The sequence below is a fragment of the Equus asinus genome, chromosome 20, assembly GCF_041296235.1.
Source record: "Equus asinus isolate D_3611 breed Donkey chromosome 20, EquAss-T2T_v2, whole genome shotgun sequence".
Classification (NCBI taxonomy): domain Eukaryota; kingdom Metazoa; phylum Chordata; class Mammalia; order Perissodactyla; family Equidae; genus Equus; species Equus asinus.
Genome location: NC_091809.1, coordinates 11,325,827 through 11,340,860, shown reverse-complemented (window position 1 = coordinate 11,340,860; position 15,034 = coordinate 11,325,827). Strand labels below are relative to the sequence as shown.

General features: G+C 34.8%; 1 protein-coding gene across 1 annotated transcript in view; it reads left to right on the top strand.

The window, feature by feature from the left end:
• LOC123276111 (regulator of DNA class I crossover intermediates 1-like) overlaps positions 1 to 14,654 on the top strand; it is a 72,225-nt gene extending 57,571 nt beyond the window's left edge. Inside the window, exons 11-13 of the mRNA XM_070491462.1 lie at positions 7,289 to 7,352; positions 10,890 to 10,972; positions 13,923 to 14,654. Of these exons, the coding sequence (XP_070347563.1) occupies positions 7,289 to 7,352; positions 10,890 to 10,972; positions 13,923 to 14,387 (612 nt within the window). The 3' untranslated portion in view covers positions 14,388 to 14,654. The remainder of the gene's footprint in view (positions 1 to 7,288; positions 7,353 to 10,889; positions 10,973 to 13,922) is intronic.
• Positions 14,655 to 15,034: the final 380 nt, after the last annotated feature.

Below are 15,034 nucleotides of genomic sequence, written 5' to 3'. Positions count from 1 at the left end.
CTTCTTGTAATTGATTTTGAGTTTCACGTCATTGCAGTTAGAAAACGTGTTTAATGTGATTTCAGTCTTCTTAAATTTATTAAGATTTGTTTTGTGGCCTAACATATGGTCTATCCTGGAGAATGTTCCTTGTGTGCTTGAGAAGAATGTGTATTCTGTTGCTTGTGGATGGAATGTCCTGTTTATGTATGTTTGATCTATCTGGTCTAAAGTGCCATGTAAGGCCAATATGTTTTTATTGATTTTCTGACTGGATGATCTATCCTTTGATGAAAGTGGGGTATTAAAGTCCCCTACTGTTGTATTGTTGTATATTTTCTCTCTTTAGGTCTGTTAATATTTGTTTTATTTATTTTGGTGTTCCTGTGTTGAGTGCATAAATATTTACAAATGTCATATCCTTTTGTTGGATTCACCCCTTTTTTATTATGCAGTCATGCATTGCTTAATGATGGGATACATTCTGAGAAATACGTCAGTAGGCAATTTAATCATTGTGAGAACCTCATAGAGCATACTAAAGGGGAACAAAATTTGCCATCCCAAAATGTGTCTCTTTAACGTGAGGATTGTTTTAGGCTGACTATTTCTGAGAAAAAAAGACTTAGAACGTTTGTCTTGTAACCTACCCCTTAACTGCCTAAAAGAATTCAGATTAAAAAAAGCTGTCTCAGGAAGCAAGCTATCACCTTAGCATAACATGAACTAGGTGATAGACAGGAAGGCACCTAGAAAAGCCTGATTTTTGGACTCCCTTCTGTGTTTTTCTGTTTCTGTGGCCAAACACATGTTTTCTAAGCATTTGCTCCTTTTCACTTACCTGTGAATTGCCTTCTTTCCCTTTCAAGTCCCTGACTCTCTTCATCTCCAACATCTTATTTTGTCTTTACCTGAAGATGATATTTAAGGTGAAGGCTTTGGCTAGTTACTTGGTTTTATTGTGTTTCTCACATGTGTACATGTTATTAAACTTTTGTTTTTCTCCTGTTAATTTGTCTCGTGTCAATTTAATTTTTAGATCAGCCAGAAAAACCTAGAAGAGTAGAGGAAAATTTCTTCCTCTCTTACAGTACTTACACAAACCTCAATGGTATAGCCTGCTACACACCTAGACTATATGTTACTTTTCTTAAAGGATCACTGTTGTATACACAGTCTGTTGTTGACTGAAACGTTTTTATGTGGTGCATGACTATATAATGACCTTCTTTGTCTCTTATTACTCTCTTTGTCTCCAAGTCTCTTTGTATTAAAGTCTATTTTGTGTGATATATGTATACCTATGCCAGGTTGTTTTTGGTTTTCATTTGCATGGAATATCTTTTTCTGTCCCTTTACTTTCAGACTGTGTGTGTCCTTACCTCTGAAGTGAGTTTCTTATAGGCAGCATATAGATGGATCTTGTTTTTTCAGTCTATTTAGCCACTCCATATTTTTTGAGTGGAGAATTTAGTCCATTTACATTTAAAGTAATTATTAATAGGTGTGGACTTATTGCCATTTTGTTCATTTTTTTCTGATTGTTTTGTAATTCCTTTGTTTTTTTCTTTTTTTCTTTCTTTGTGATTTTGATGATTTTCTGTAATGGTGTGCTTAGGATTCCTTTTTCTTTATCTTTTGTGTATCTACTGTAGGTTTTTGCTTTGTGTTACCATGAGGCTTATGTAAAACAACTTATAACATTCTAAATTCTTAAAAACTTAAGTTTGAATGCATTCTAAAGATCTAAATTTTTACTGCCCTCCCAAGTTTTATGTTTTTGATGTCACAGCTTATATCTTTTTATCTTGTGTATTTATTAACAAATCATTGTAGTTGTTATTTTTAGTACTTTTGTCTTTTAACCTTCATACTAGCTTGATAAGTGATTAACCCATCACCTACAACATTAGATTATTCTGAATTTTACTATATAGTTACCTTTACCAGTAAGATTTATAATTTTATATGTTTTCCTGTTACTGATTTAGGGCCCTCTCGGTTTAGCTTAAAGTCCCTTTAACATTTCTTGTAAGGCCAGTCTAGTGATGATAAACTCTTTTAGCTTTTGGTTGTCTGGAAAACTTTTTATCTATCCTTCTATTCTGAAGGACAGCTTTGCTGGATGGGGTATTCTTGACTAGCAGTTTTTTTCTTCCAGCACTTTGAATATGTTGTGCCACTCCCTTCTGGCCTGCAAAGTTTCTGCTTAAGATCTGCTAATAGTCTTATGAGGGTTTCCTTGGATGTAACAAGTTGTTTTTACCTTGCTGTTTTTAAGATTCTTTCCTTGTCTTTAACTTTTGATAACTTAATTATAATGTGTCTTGGTGAGGTCTCTTTGAGTACATCTCATTTGGAACTCTCTGGGCTTCCTGGATCTGGATGTCTGTTTCTTTCCCCATGTTAGGGAAGTTTCAGTCATAATTTCTTTAGATAAATTTTCTGCCCCTTTCTTCTTTTGGGACCCCTATAATACAAATATTGGTCCACTTGATGTTGTCAATAAGTTCCTTGTGCTATCTTCATTCTTTTTCATTCCTTTTTCTTTTTGCTCCTCTGATTGGGTAAATTCCACTGCCCTGTCTTTTTGTTTGCTGATCCTTTCTTTGGCTTTATCTAGTCTTCTTTTGTACCTTTCTATTGTATTTTTCAGCTCTGTGATTTATTTTTGGTATTTTTCTTATACTTTCTACGCTATGTTCTCTTTGTTGAAATTCTCACTTTGTTCATGTATTTTTCTCCTGACCTTGGTGAGCATCTTTTTGATGGCTAATTTGAACTCTTTATCAGGTAAATCACTTATTTCATTAAGGTCTTTTTCTGAGGCTTTATCTTGTTCTTTCATATGGAATGTCTTCTTCTGTTTCTTTATTTTCCTTGATTCTCTGTGTTGGTTTCCATGCATTCTGTAAACCAGCCACCTCTCTAGTCTTGAAGAAGTGGCCTCGTGCAGGAGATGAACCTTATGTTTCAACCCTGCTGTAGCTCTTGGTTGTCTCTCAAACCTTTGTGGTTGTTCAAGCAGTCTACTTTATTTTTAGTGGCTTCCAGTATTTGAGGGTGTGTAAAAACCTGCCGGTGTCCCAATAGGGAAGATCTCAGTCAACATCTAGATTCAGTCTAATTGGAAACTGGACCCTGATGCAGCAGCTTTTGAAGTATGTAAATATACCTCATTCATGGGAAGACTTTGACATGAGCATTTCTGTGTGCTCGTCTGCACTGAGCCCTGGTGTGATAGCCATATAAGAACTGTTTGTTTGCTGACATCCTGTTGAATCTATGAACACAAGCCCTGCTGGCCACCAGAGCCAGGCTATCAAGGGATGTGTCTTTTGGGCAGCTGACACAGAAACCCTGGTGCTAGATATGTGCACAATCTCCTTTCTTGGAGACATTAGCAACCTAGGGTGGGACAGATGGAGAGTGTGAAGATGGTAACCATTGGGCTTCCTGGTCTCTGGAGAGGATTGCAATTAGCCCCTAGGTCTGTGCTTAGTTAGAAGCTTGTCCCTCAGGCCACAGGTATGAAGATAAGCTAATAGGCTTCTTTCACAGAAAGATGGGCATTTCAGTCTGCTGCCTCACTGCTGTGCCCTGGACCGGTAGCTGGTTAGGAACTCTTTCTTTGTTCATTATAGTCCTGTGGGACCTGTGAACGTAAACTGTAGGGGAGGAAAACAATTCCTCTACCCTCTGGGTCCTTCTGGCTGGTCTAAGAATTAAATTGACATGAGACAGAATAACAGGAGAAAATCAAAGTTTGATAACATATGTACATGGGAGAAACCCAGGAAAATCTTGCTGGAGTGGCTGAAATTGCCACCTTAATACCATCTTCAGCTAAAGATAAAGGAGGATATTGGGGGTAGTGGTTTGGGACTTCAAAGGAGAGGAAGGCAATTTACATGACGATGGAAATGGAAATGTTTGATAAACAAGTGTTTGCTGGGCCATCTGTAGACAATGGGAACTGAAAGAGATCTTTTGGTAAAATGGCCCTTGCTAGATGTCTTTCTGTCTACCACACCTAGAATTATCTATGGTGATATCTCCTTCCTGGGACAGGCCCTTCTATCTTAAATTCTTTTAGGCAGTTAGGGGGAAGGTCAGAATTTCTTTCAAAGAGTCAAAGACTCTTTTGTCCTTAAAATAATCAAGGCAAAGAGACACATTTTGGGGTGGCAAATTCTTTTTTTTTTTTTTTCTGGGAAAGATTTGCCCTGAGCTAACATCTATTGCCAATCTTCGTCTCTCTTTCATTTTTTTTCCCCTCCCCAAAGCCTCAGTGCATGGTTGTATATTCTAGTTGTAAGTCTTAGTTCTTCTATGTGGTCTGCCGCCACAGCATGGCTGCTGACAGACGAGCCATGTGGTTCCATGGCCGGGAACCAAACCCAGGCCACCAAAGTGGAACACACCGAACTTCAACCACTAGGCCATCAGGGCTGGCTCAGATGGCCAATTCTGATCCCCTTCAAAGCCTTGCTGGCTACCAGAGCCAGCTGATCCAGGGGCATCCCATGGGTGGCAGCTGCGAAAACTGGGCCTCCAGACAATGTGCACAAGCTCTTTTCTGGGAGATACTGGTGACTTGGAGCAAGGCAGAGTTGGACTGTGAAGATGGTGCCCGCTGGGCTCTATGGTCTTTGGAGAATATTTCAGTAGGCCTGTAGATGTGTGTTAAATTAGAAGCCTGCTCCTTAGGCCAAAGATTTAAGATAAGCAAATAGGCTTCTCTCACAGAAGGATTGGGGTGTGATTCAATCTACTGTCTCTTTGCTTTGCCCTGGAGGGTAGCCAGTTAGGAACTCTTTCTCCATTTGTTACAGTCCTGTGGGACCCTCAAATGTAAGCTCCATTCTGCAAGGTACTGGTGACCGTGAGCGAGGCAGCGGGAGAGTGGAAAGATGGTACCCAGCCTCCGAGTTCACTGGAGAGGATTACGGTCAGCCCTTAGATGTGAGTTTAATTAGAAGCCTGACTCTTAGTTTGCAGCTATGAGGATAAGCTAATAGGCTTGTTTCACAGAAAGACTGGATAGTCAGTGAGCTGCCTCTGCTCTAGGCCCTGGGGTGCAGCATGGTGAGCCTGTGCGAGCCCTTTAGGAACTGTTTTTCAGTTCCGTGTAGCCTTGTGGGTCTCATGGACACAAGCCCTCTTGGCTTTCAAAACTTGACGTTTTGGGGGCTTATCTCTTTGGTGAAGGTCTTAAAAGTTCAAGTACCAGATATGAGGGTCAAGCCATTCACTCCTTGGGGAGAAGCTCAGAGTTGTGGGTTCCCTCCTGGTTGTGGATCACCATGCCCAGGGTGGGGTTTATGGTAAGATTGTGTCTCGGCCTCTCCTACCCATTTGACTGTGGGTTTTTTCTCATTCCCCTGATGTATAGGAGTCTCTGAGCTTGTTTTGGGGTTTCTTTCAGAGGAAATTGTTCTGTATGTAGCTGTAGATTTGGTGTGTCTGTGGGAGGAGGTGAGTTCAGGATCCTCCTACATTGCCATCTTGAACTGGAACTTATTTAATTTTAAAGTAGTAGAGGAATAAGATTTAAATTATGGTTGTTACCAATGGGAAGGTAATCACTAGAGAAATAAAGACACGTAGAAGATATTCAGAATTCAAGGGAGTGGGGATGTCACACTAGGAAACCTGATCAAGATGGGAAAGAATGAAATAACTTTTAGATAAATGGGAAAGGTAAAATGTAAGGAATGAAACCTGCTTAGCAATTAATATATGAAATATAAAGAGGTTGATTTTTCTTAACAAGATTCAAAGAATATCAAATTGAGAAGAAAAAAATAATCTTTATAGTTTTTCAAGAAACATGTAGAACATAATAATAGAGGTTAAAAATAAAAAGATGGCAAGATATATATAAATAAAATATATATTATTGGAACAATGAGAGTAAAAATTCAATGAAAAGCCCATTCAGAAAGGAGAAGAAGAGGTGATACAGAGTTACTGATCCATACCGATCATGAAATCCTGCTGGGCAGACATTGTGTGAAAATCTTGCTATCCTAGAGGATGGGGAAATTCCTTAAATAATTTAGTTTCCTCTCTTTGGGACCATTTTATTTGTCTGTTATCCTCTATCAACAGATCTGAAGTGGATATTGGAGGGTTTGCCTGTTTTGGGGGTCTATATAGCTTTCTCAGCTTGTGTCTTACTGGTGCAGGTTTGGGGCTTGAATATTCTAAGAGTTGAATGTACAAGGCTTTTTGAATGATTAAATAGTGAGGTTAGAAAAGAGGCTTTGCTCGACAAAGTTATTCAGGGCTCCAAGCTGGTAGGGACTCTGGTATCTTCAACTGGTAGGTTTCCAACTTGTTGATACTGGGTATAGTGGAAGGGAAAAGGAAGTGGAGGATTGTGGAGAAAATTTTTATGGGCCAGCACTGGCAGTGGTGTACACCACTTTGCCCATGACCGGAACTTAAATCACGTGTCCAAACCAACTCCAAGGGAGGGTAGGAAATGTGTTTTAGCTTTATGCTTAAAAGGAAAGGGAAACATGTTTGGTGAACAACTAGATGGTTTCTCCTTTATGCTACCCATCTGTCTATCAAAAACTGTATATCCCACCAACAGAGAATATATGTTTTCTATAAGTCCCTACTATATTTGCAAACATAATTCATGTAGTAAGCCACAAAGAAAGTCTAAGAGATTTATCTAAGGAGAGATTCATAGCCATATTCTCTAATAAAAATTCATTAAATTAGAACTAAAGAAGAGGAAAAGAAGTTGCTTAACCTCCCTTATCTTCTTGAAAATTAAGAAACACTCTGGTTTTGAAAAAGAAAAAAAGAAAAGGAAATGAAAACAAATTAAAAATTACATAGAAATTGATGAAAACCAAAACCAATGGTGTGTTCTGTAGAAAATTGATACCTCTAAGAGCTTTTACTATTTAAAAAACCTGAAAATAAATGAACTGATATCCAACTTAACAAATTAGAAAAAGAAAAACAGAATAAATCTCCAAATTGCTTTAGTATCTTTTCCTTTTTTCAGCTGCATTTGTTATGATTACCTGAATCCTTTCTTTTTTGTCAATTCATTTCTTATCAAGTGTCTCTTCTGTTGCTTGCTGTTTCTAAATGAATTTCAATTTTGTTTTGTTTTATTGTTTGTCATAGGCAAATTTTTCTTTGTGAGTTTAAAATTATCTTTGTGGAATTAAAGTAATATGAAGGAAGAGTACTGTAAAATGATTTGGTGGGGTGAAAAGGGAGCTATAAGTGGATATTATTGTGTATACTTAGGAGTTCTTAAATTTTATTTTTCTTTTAGATTCTGATGGAAAAAGGAGGAACGTGTTCTTTAAAAGGCAGACCAACCTCTACTACAAAAGTCTGTCAGTATAAGTGAATTTTTTCTTTTAAAAAAACTAACATTTAAGTGGAAATTGTTTTAAGTGCTTTTTTTTAGGTTTTTGCCAGCAAATATGTTTCCTAGATATCTTAGAATATACTAGTAATGCAGTTGTCTTCAAAACTACTTTTATCTTTTATAAAATGTGTTATACATGATGAATATATGTAACATATATGTACATTTTAGCGAATAATAGTAAAATAGATACCCTTGTACTCACTTTGTAGCTTAAGAAATAATACATAATCAGTACATTTGAAGATCTTCTCAATTGCATTTCCTATCCTGCCCCCTAGAGGTAACTATTATCCTGAATTTGTTTTTATGGTATCATACATAGACTTTTACATTGCTTGGTTTTGAACTGTTCACAGATTGAGGCAAATGCTATATATTTTGCTGCAACTTGCTTTGCTTTGTTCACCCACTCTGATATTTGTGACTCTAGTATACTTCATTATTTATTTACTGCTATGCAACCTTCTGTTGTGTGAATGTACCTCAATTTATACATTTTCTGGCATTGGTTATTTAGATTGTTTTGAATATTTTGCTATAATATACAATGCTACTTGGACAATTCTTGACATTTCTCCTGGCACACATGTATAAAAAATTTCTCTTGAATATGAGTCAAGGAGTAGAATTGGCTAGTTCAAATGTTATGCACATCTTCATCTATTCTAGGTAATACAAAATTGTTTTATAAAGTAGTTGTGCCAGTTTAAACTCCCACTTGCAGGAGCTAAGACTCTTAGTTGTTCCATATTCTCACTAACACTGGATCAGCTTTTTATCATTGTTGGAATCTGGTATTTCATTGTAATTTTAATTTATATTTCCCATTATTAATTAGGTTGATTTGCCACCCCTGTTTATCTGTGAAATACCTTTCATGTCTATTGGTCATATTTCTTTTAGAAAGTTTGGCTTTCCTTATAGGATATATCTTTTCCATATGTAGATATATATGTATATATCCTATATATCTTTCATATATATATACTAGATTCTAATTGCTTGTAGGCTGTGTGTAGCAAATACTTCATATTTGAGTGGTCATTTTAGTCTATACTGTCTTTTTATGAAAAATAGTTTGTGGTACTTTTTAGATATTCTGTGATAGAATGATTCTTTCGGATATCTACTTTGCTAGGATACCTAGAAATCTTTATCAACTTTTTTCTTTTGGATTTAATTTAAATTTTTGAAGTGTAAACCAGTAGTCTGGTTTCTATCCTATCTTGTCTGCCCTATTTCCTTTTGCCTCATATGAGTAACTTTTTTATTGGTTTATGGTTTATCATTTTACTATGTTTTGTTGTGTTCTGTTTTTCTTCAAAATAAAGCCTAAGAATATATAAACACACATATTCACATGAGTCTTAGTTCTCCACTTTTCTCACTTAAATGTAGTATAGGATATTTTGTATAATATAGGATATTTTATAGATGAATTAAATGGATTCATTTATTTAGTAAGTTTCTTACAGATTTCTCCATCTTAGCACTAGACATTTCTTCATCCCTTATTTATGACAATTTGGTAATCTATTATGTGGATGGGCTATAGTTTATTCAGTCATGCCCTGTTGGTGGACATTTGGTTTGTTTCCAGTATTGCGTTCTTATAAACAATGCTTGGTGAACAACTTTGTGTATATGTTTCTTAATTGTGGAGGTACATTTTCAGGATAATTTCTAGGAGTAGGATTGCTGTGTCAAAGGGGAGATACATTGTTTTTTTGTGTAGTTATTATTGCCAAAATTCAATTTTGATAGATATTACCAAATTCCCTGTTGCATCATTTGGCAATCTCACCAGAAATATGCCTTTTTATTCCACAGCCTCACCAATAGGGATTGTGTTCAAACTTGGGAATTTTTGTGAGTTTTATAAAAATAGATAGGTAGACAGACGGATAGATGGCAGTTTAAGTTTGCTTTTCTTTTTCTATAAGTGAAGTTGAACGTCTTTTAAAAATATTTAATGTCTGTTTTCATTTCTTTTTCTTTAAAGTCTCCATTCATGTCTTTTGACCAATTGAATTTTTGGTATTTTTTTTCTTGATATTTAAGAACTCTTTATATATTAAAGAGATTTAGGTCTTTGTGATATGTCACAAATATTTCCTCCTAGTTTATTATTGGTTTTAGATTTGTTTTGACTTTCCTTATGATATCTCCTGCTTTGCCAAAGGATTAATGTATTTTTTTATGTGGTTGATTTTATTCATCTTTTCTTTTATACTTCTGGATTTAATTAGAAAGACTCTACACTCCCAGGTTAAATGAATTCACTTAATGTTTTCTTCTAGTGTTAGTATGATTTTATATTTTTACGCTTAAATCTTTTATCCATTTAGAGTTTATTGTGATTTAAGGTGTGAGATGTGTATTGATTCAGGTTTTTAAAATGCATCTTTTCCCTAGGCATTTGTGATACCACCTTTTTTATGTACTAACTTTTCATATGTGCTGGGCTTTCTTTACTGTTCTACTGGTCTTTCCTAATCTTTGTGTGCTAATACTGTACTATTTTTATGGTAAGTGCTTTATAGTATGCTTAATTTCTAAAACAGTTACACCTCCCTTTGTACTTTTTAAAGAATTTTTCTGGCTAATTTTGATTATTTTTTGTATAAACTTTAAAATCAACTTGTGTAGCTCCAAAGAAATATTTTAGTTTTATCAGGAAAATGCTAAGTGTATATATTGATTTAGTGTGGATTATCATACTAATGATGTTGAGTAGACCTATCTAAGAACAAGGGATGTCTTTTTGTTAATTCAGCCTAATTTTGTATCTTTAATAGTTGTTTAGAACACCTTTAAGCACTTTAAAGTTTTCCTCAAGTAGATTCTGCATGTCTCTTGTTAGATTTGGTGGTAGCTACTTTTTGTTGTTTTTGTTGCTACTTTAGTGTGAATGCACGTCCCTCTTGGTCTACAGTATTTATGCATTGTGAAGAGTCATGACCTACTTCTCAGGCCTATTTTTAAACTTTACTTCTATCATAAGAGAACACATTAAGCACATAATGAAAGAATATCGGACTGGATGCTTTGAGTTGATTTTTTAAATACAGCTTTTATTGTACAAGGAAGCTTCGTTTATTAGATTAGCAAATATCTGGTGCTTTTGAACTTAATAAACTTGCCTTATTCCTCCTTCCTCTAGGTTGACACTTTAAATTATTATTTAAATTATTTGTTCATAAAACATTGTTCGTATATTAGAAAAAATCAATTGAATTTTCTCTGTTCTCCTTTCTTGCCTTATGTACCCTTATTTTACTTGTAGATGAAAACCTTTTAAGTGTAGAATAAACCCGTGATACTCTGTCAGAAATCCAAGATGCGGAGTTTCTCAAGTTTTAACTCGTTTTGGCACACTTTTAAAATGCTCTGCAGTATGTTAGCTAAACTTATGTTACCAGCTGATATCTGCTGCCTGTGTATATATTTAGTAGAGTATTAATAAACCATTCTTCACGAGTTAAATGTTCGTTTTCAGATCTTGAGTCTTCACAGAGTAGTTGGTCTACCAGTTGCTCTCCAAGGCCCACAGATAGTTGTTTCAGTTCTAGTTCAGAGATGGTAAGGTATGCTTTTCGTTTTTTTTGCTTATTAATATATGCTATACTAGTTTAGAATTCTTTGTATGTCTCATAGTGTACCTTTACATTCTGAAACAAATAGTTGAGACAATAACTAGTGGAAATATAAATGTAAACAAAAAATGAAAAATATTAAAAATGTAAGAACATAAACAGAAATATAAAATTAAAGTATAAATGAATGTGTTCATTATTATTGACAAAAGCCAATCTTATCAGGATATGTGTGTGTGTATATGATAAAGTTGTGTTTCTTTTAAAAGAGTTTTTAAAAGAACTCACTCATAAGAATTGAAACCCTAAAACAACCAAAAATACATACAAAAAGAAAACCTTAAGGCTTATATGAAGAAAACACTAAAGTGTTACTGAAGACTGTCGTCTGAATAATTGGAATGACATGCTATGTTCTGAGTGGGAATGCTGCATTTCTCATAAATCACATTTAATGGAATTCTCCTCCATCAATTCTTCCGTATTCATTTCGTCCACCTTTTGTCTTTCACTTTCCATCTGAACTGCTCTTGCTAAGGAAGGACCCCAGTGATTTCTATTTTGTCAAATTCGTTGGACACTAAAGTTTTTATTTTACAAGAACTTTTAGTAATATTAATAGAAATTATGTTCTTTTTTTGGAAACATTTTCTTCTCTTTGCTTTTATGATAACACACTCTTTTGGTTTTTTCATACCTCTTTGAGTGCTACTTTATGCCTTTGTCTACTTCTCTTCCACCCTTCCTCCTATATAAATGTCATAGTGTTTATGGTTTGCTGCAGGATCCTTTTCTTCTCTTAACCTACATTCCAAACTCTAGATGATGTTATGTGCTCCAATGACTTATATACTGTCTAGTTGATGACAGTTCTCAACTTTATGACTTTAGCCCAGATCCTTATTTAGATGTCCAGTTTCCTAGCGGATACCTCTTCTTGGATGTTTCACAAAAATCTCCTTATTTTTATTCCTCAAACTGAATTCCCCTGATCTTCTCCCCAAGTCAGTTTTATTGATATTTCCTATATTAGTGATACCTTTTTGTCCACTCAATTGCTCACTCTAGAAACTTAGTAATTAACTGTCATTTCTTTCTGCCTCATCTGCCTTCCTTAACCACATTCATTCCATCACTTCATTCAGTCAATTGTACTTCCAAAATACTTGGCATATTTATCTACTTCCTCAACTTCTGGTGTCAATACCCTAGTTAAGGTACCATCATCTTGTTCTTGAACTATTGTGGTTGTTTCCTAAGAGATCTATTTTCCACTCTTGTTACACTTTTTCTCCAGTTAGCAGTCATCGTGATCTTTTGAAAACTTAAATTGAATCATGTTATTCTTATGAGTGGATTTCTGTTTTACTTTAGAGTCTGGCTACATCTTCAACTTCTGGTGTTCTCCCTGTCTCACCACACTCCACACGTATGACATTTCACTTTCCTTAGTTTATCAGTCTCTTTTCTGCTTCAGGGCATTTATTTATATATCCTGTTTCCTCTGCCTTACTGTTACTCATCCTTTAGGTCTTAGCGTAAATATGTCGCTACTTCTGAAAGCCCCTCTTTGGTTCCTCAATCTAAATTAGGCCCCTCAATTATCCTCTCAAGGTCCTTCATACTTGTTTTTCATAGTGCTTTTCTCATTCTGTCATTACATATGCACGCGTGTGATTATTTGGTTAATGCCATTTCCACCAATGAGAACGTGGGCTTTAAGAGGGCAGCAACTGTGTCTGCTTCACTTGCATTGCAGATGCTAAAAAATACTTGTTTCTTGAATAAACAAATGTATTGAGCTTGTTTTCACTAATTTGTGTGCAGCCAGTCTTAATGCTGTTTCTTGGGCTTACTTTTCCTATTTCAGTGCCAAACAACTGAGACGTATACCTCATTTTGGTTTTTAATGTTAACTCTGCCTTTTTTTTTTTTTTTTATCTCGGCTAATCAGTACTTTTATATAAGATTTTCGCTAAAAGAATATTTTGGTTAGTGCAGTAATTAAGAGATAAATCTTTTGTGAAGTTGAAAAATTCAAGCTAGTAAATTGAAATATAAACCTATTAAAAGTACTTAAAATTTGACTTTTTATGTAACAGTTGTGATATTTATTGCTGTTTAATTTTCCTTTTGTCTATTTGATTTTCTGTTAGCCGATACTCTCCTTAAGTTGTTTCTTTTATGAGACTGGGCCCATAAAAGATACAATATAGATATTTTTTGACTAAAGTCAATGAGTGAATAGTTGAACAAGTTATTTGTGTCAACTGTTTCTTTCGAAGTTATTACTTCTACTCCATTCTTTTTAAGTGGTTGAAGAGTGTGGTGTATATTGTTTCCTCTGTGTGAAAGGGTAGGGGGATGATGTAGCCTGTGATTATAGAGACTGATAAGAGACAAAATTCCCCTTCTCTTTTTTAGCTCTTTTGCTTTCTTTCTTTTTTTTTGGTGAGGAAGATTCTCTCTGAGCTAACATGGGTTGTTAATCTTCCTCTTTTTTTTTTTTTTTTTTTTTTTGCTGAGGAAGATTAGCCCTGAGCTAACATCTGTGCCAATCTTCCTCTATTTTGTATATGGGTTGCCAAGACAGTATGGCTTGGCAGTAGTGTAGGTCCATGGGATCTGAACCCATGAACCTTGACTGCTGAAGTGTAGCCCGCCTGACTTAACCGCTACACTACAGGGCCGACCCTTTCTTTTGAATTTTTAATACAAGGATTGTCATTATCATTATTGTTCTTGTTATTTAAAAAATCCATAACCTCCATGATTTTTAAAAATCAAAAGTCCAGGTTGACTTGCCACCTGCCAAAGTCTCTTCTGTATTTTGAAATTTTCCATGATGTGAATTTAAGAATGTCTGCTTTGAAGTCATTGAATGATTTTTTAAAATTAAAGCATCGTTTACAGCAAAATTACTAAATTTCTTTTAGCTGTCTGAAGATGAAGATCAAATATTGCAGCAAATTGAAGATTCAAATAGGAGATCCATCAAAACCAAAGAAACAACTAACAGTTTTTATTTAGAAAGGATGGCAAAACTTCCACATGATAGGATTGCTAAAAACAATGCCAAAATTCATAAACAAAATGATAATTTTCACCAGTTCTCACTTAAAGATAAGACAGATCAGTTTCCACAGTCTCAGTGTGATTCAGCACACATTGTACAAAACAAAAGCAGTAATTGCACTGTACAAGTTGCAAGATGTGTTGCATGGGTACAAACTGAGAGTGAACCTGTAATGAAAGAAAAGTTAGATGCTGCCATACAGTGTGATATAATTTCAAAATGTAAATGTATAAGTGATGTGTCTTCTCTTTGTAATGTTGAAAGGTGCAGTGAAAATATTAAGGCAGATACCACTGGAGGGCAGGAAATCCTTAAGAACAACTAATATGCTAAGATCTCAGCCTGAGATTTAGCATTTCACTTAATGTTCAGAATTTCATTAACATAATAAGGAATGAGAAAATGCAGCTAAGCACAAGGTGGAAGTAGTCGCAAGATATATTTATGGTTTATTTTTAAACATTTTAATATTATTAATTTATGCATTTGCTTTGCATAGATATTTCTTTAGTATCTTCAAGTTTTTAGAAAATAATATATATGTAAATTTACTATCATTCTTATGGTGATTATTCATTATATTATGATATGCTGCTGTTTGTGGATTAAAAATATGTTTACTTGCTTTCTTGTCACATTTATTGTTAGATTTGTTGCATTTGCATGTTTTAGTCAAAATGTTCTCTTCCAAGATTTTAAGACACAAAATAATACTAAATATCAAATATGTTTTCTAACCTCATTATAAGATTTTCTTAGCCACTTACATTAAATATTATACCCTCAGTAAAAATTTCTGGCATTAAGTTTTAGATACAATATATTTTCTATTTTGTTTGGATAACATTTTTTTTTTTTTGATGAGGAAGATTGGCCCTGAGCTAACATGTGTTGCCACTCTTCCTCTATTTTGTATGTGGGATGCTGCCATAGCATGGTGTAATGAGAGGTATCTAGGTCCTTGCCCAGGAT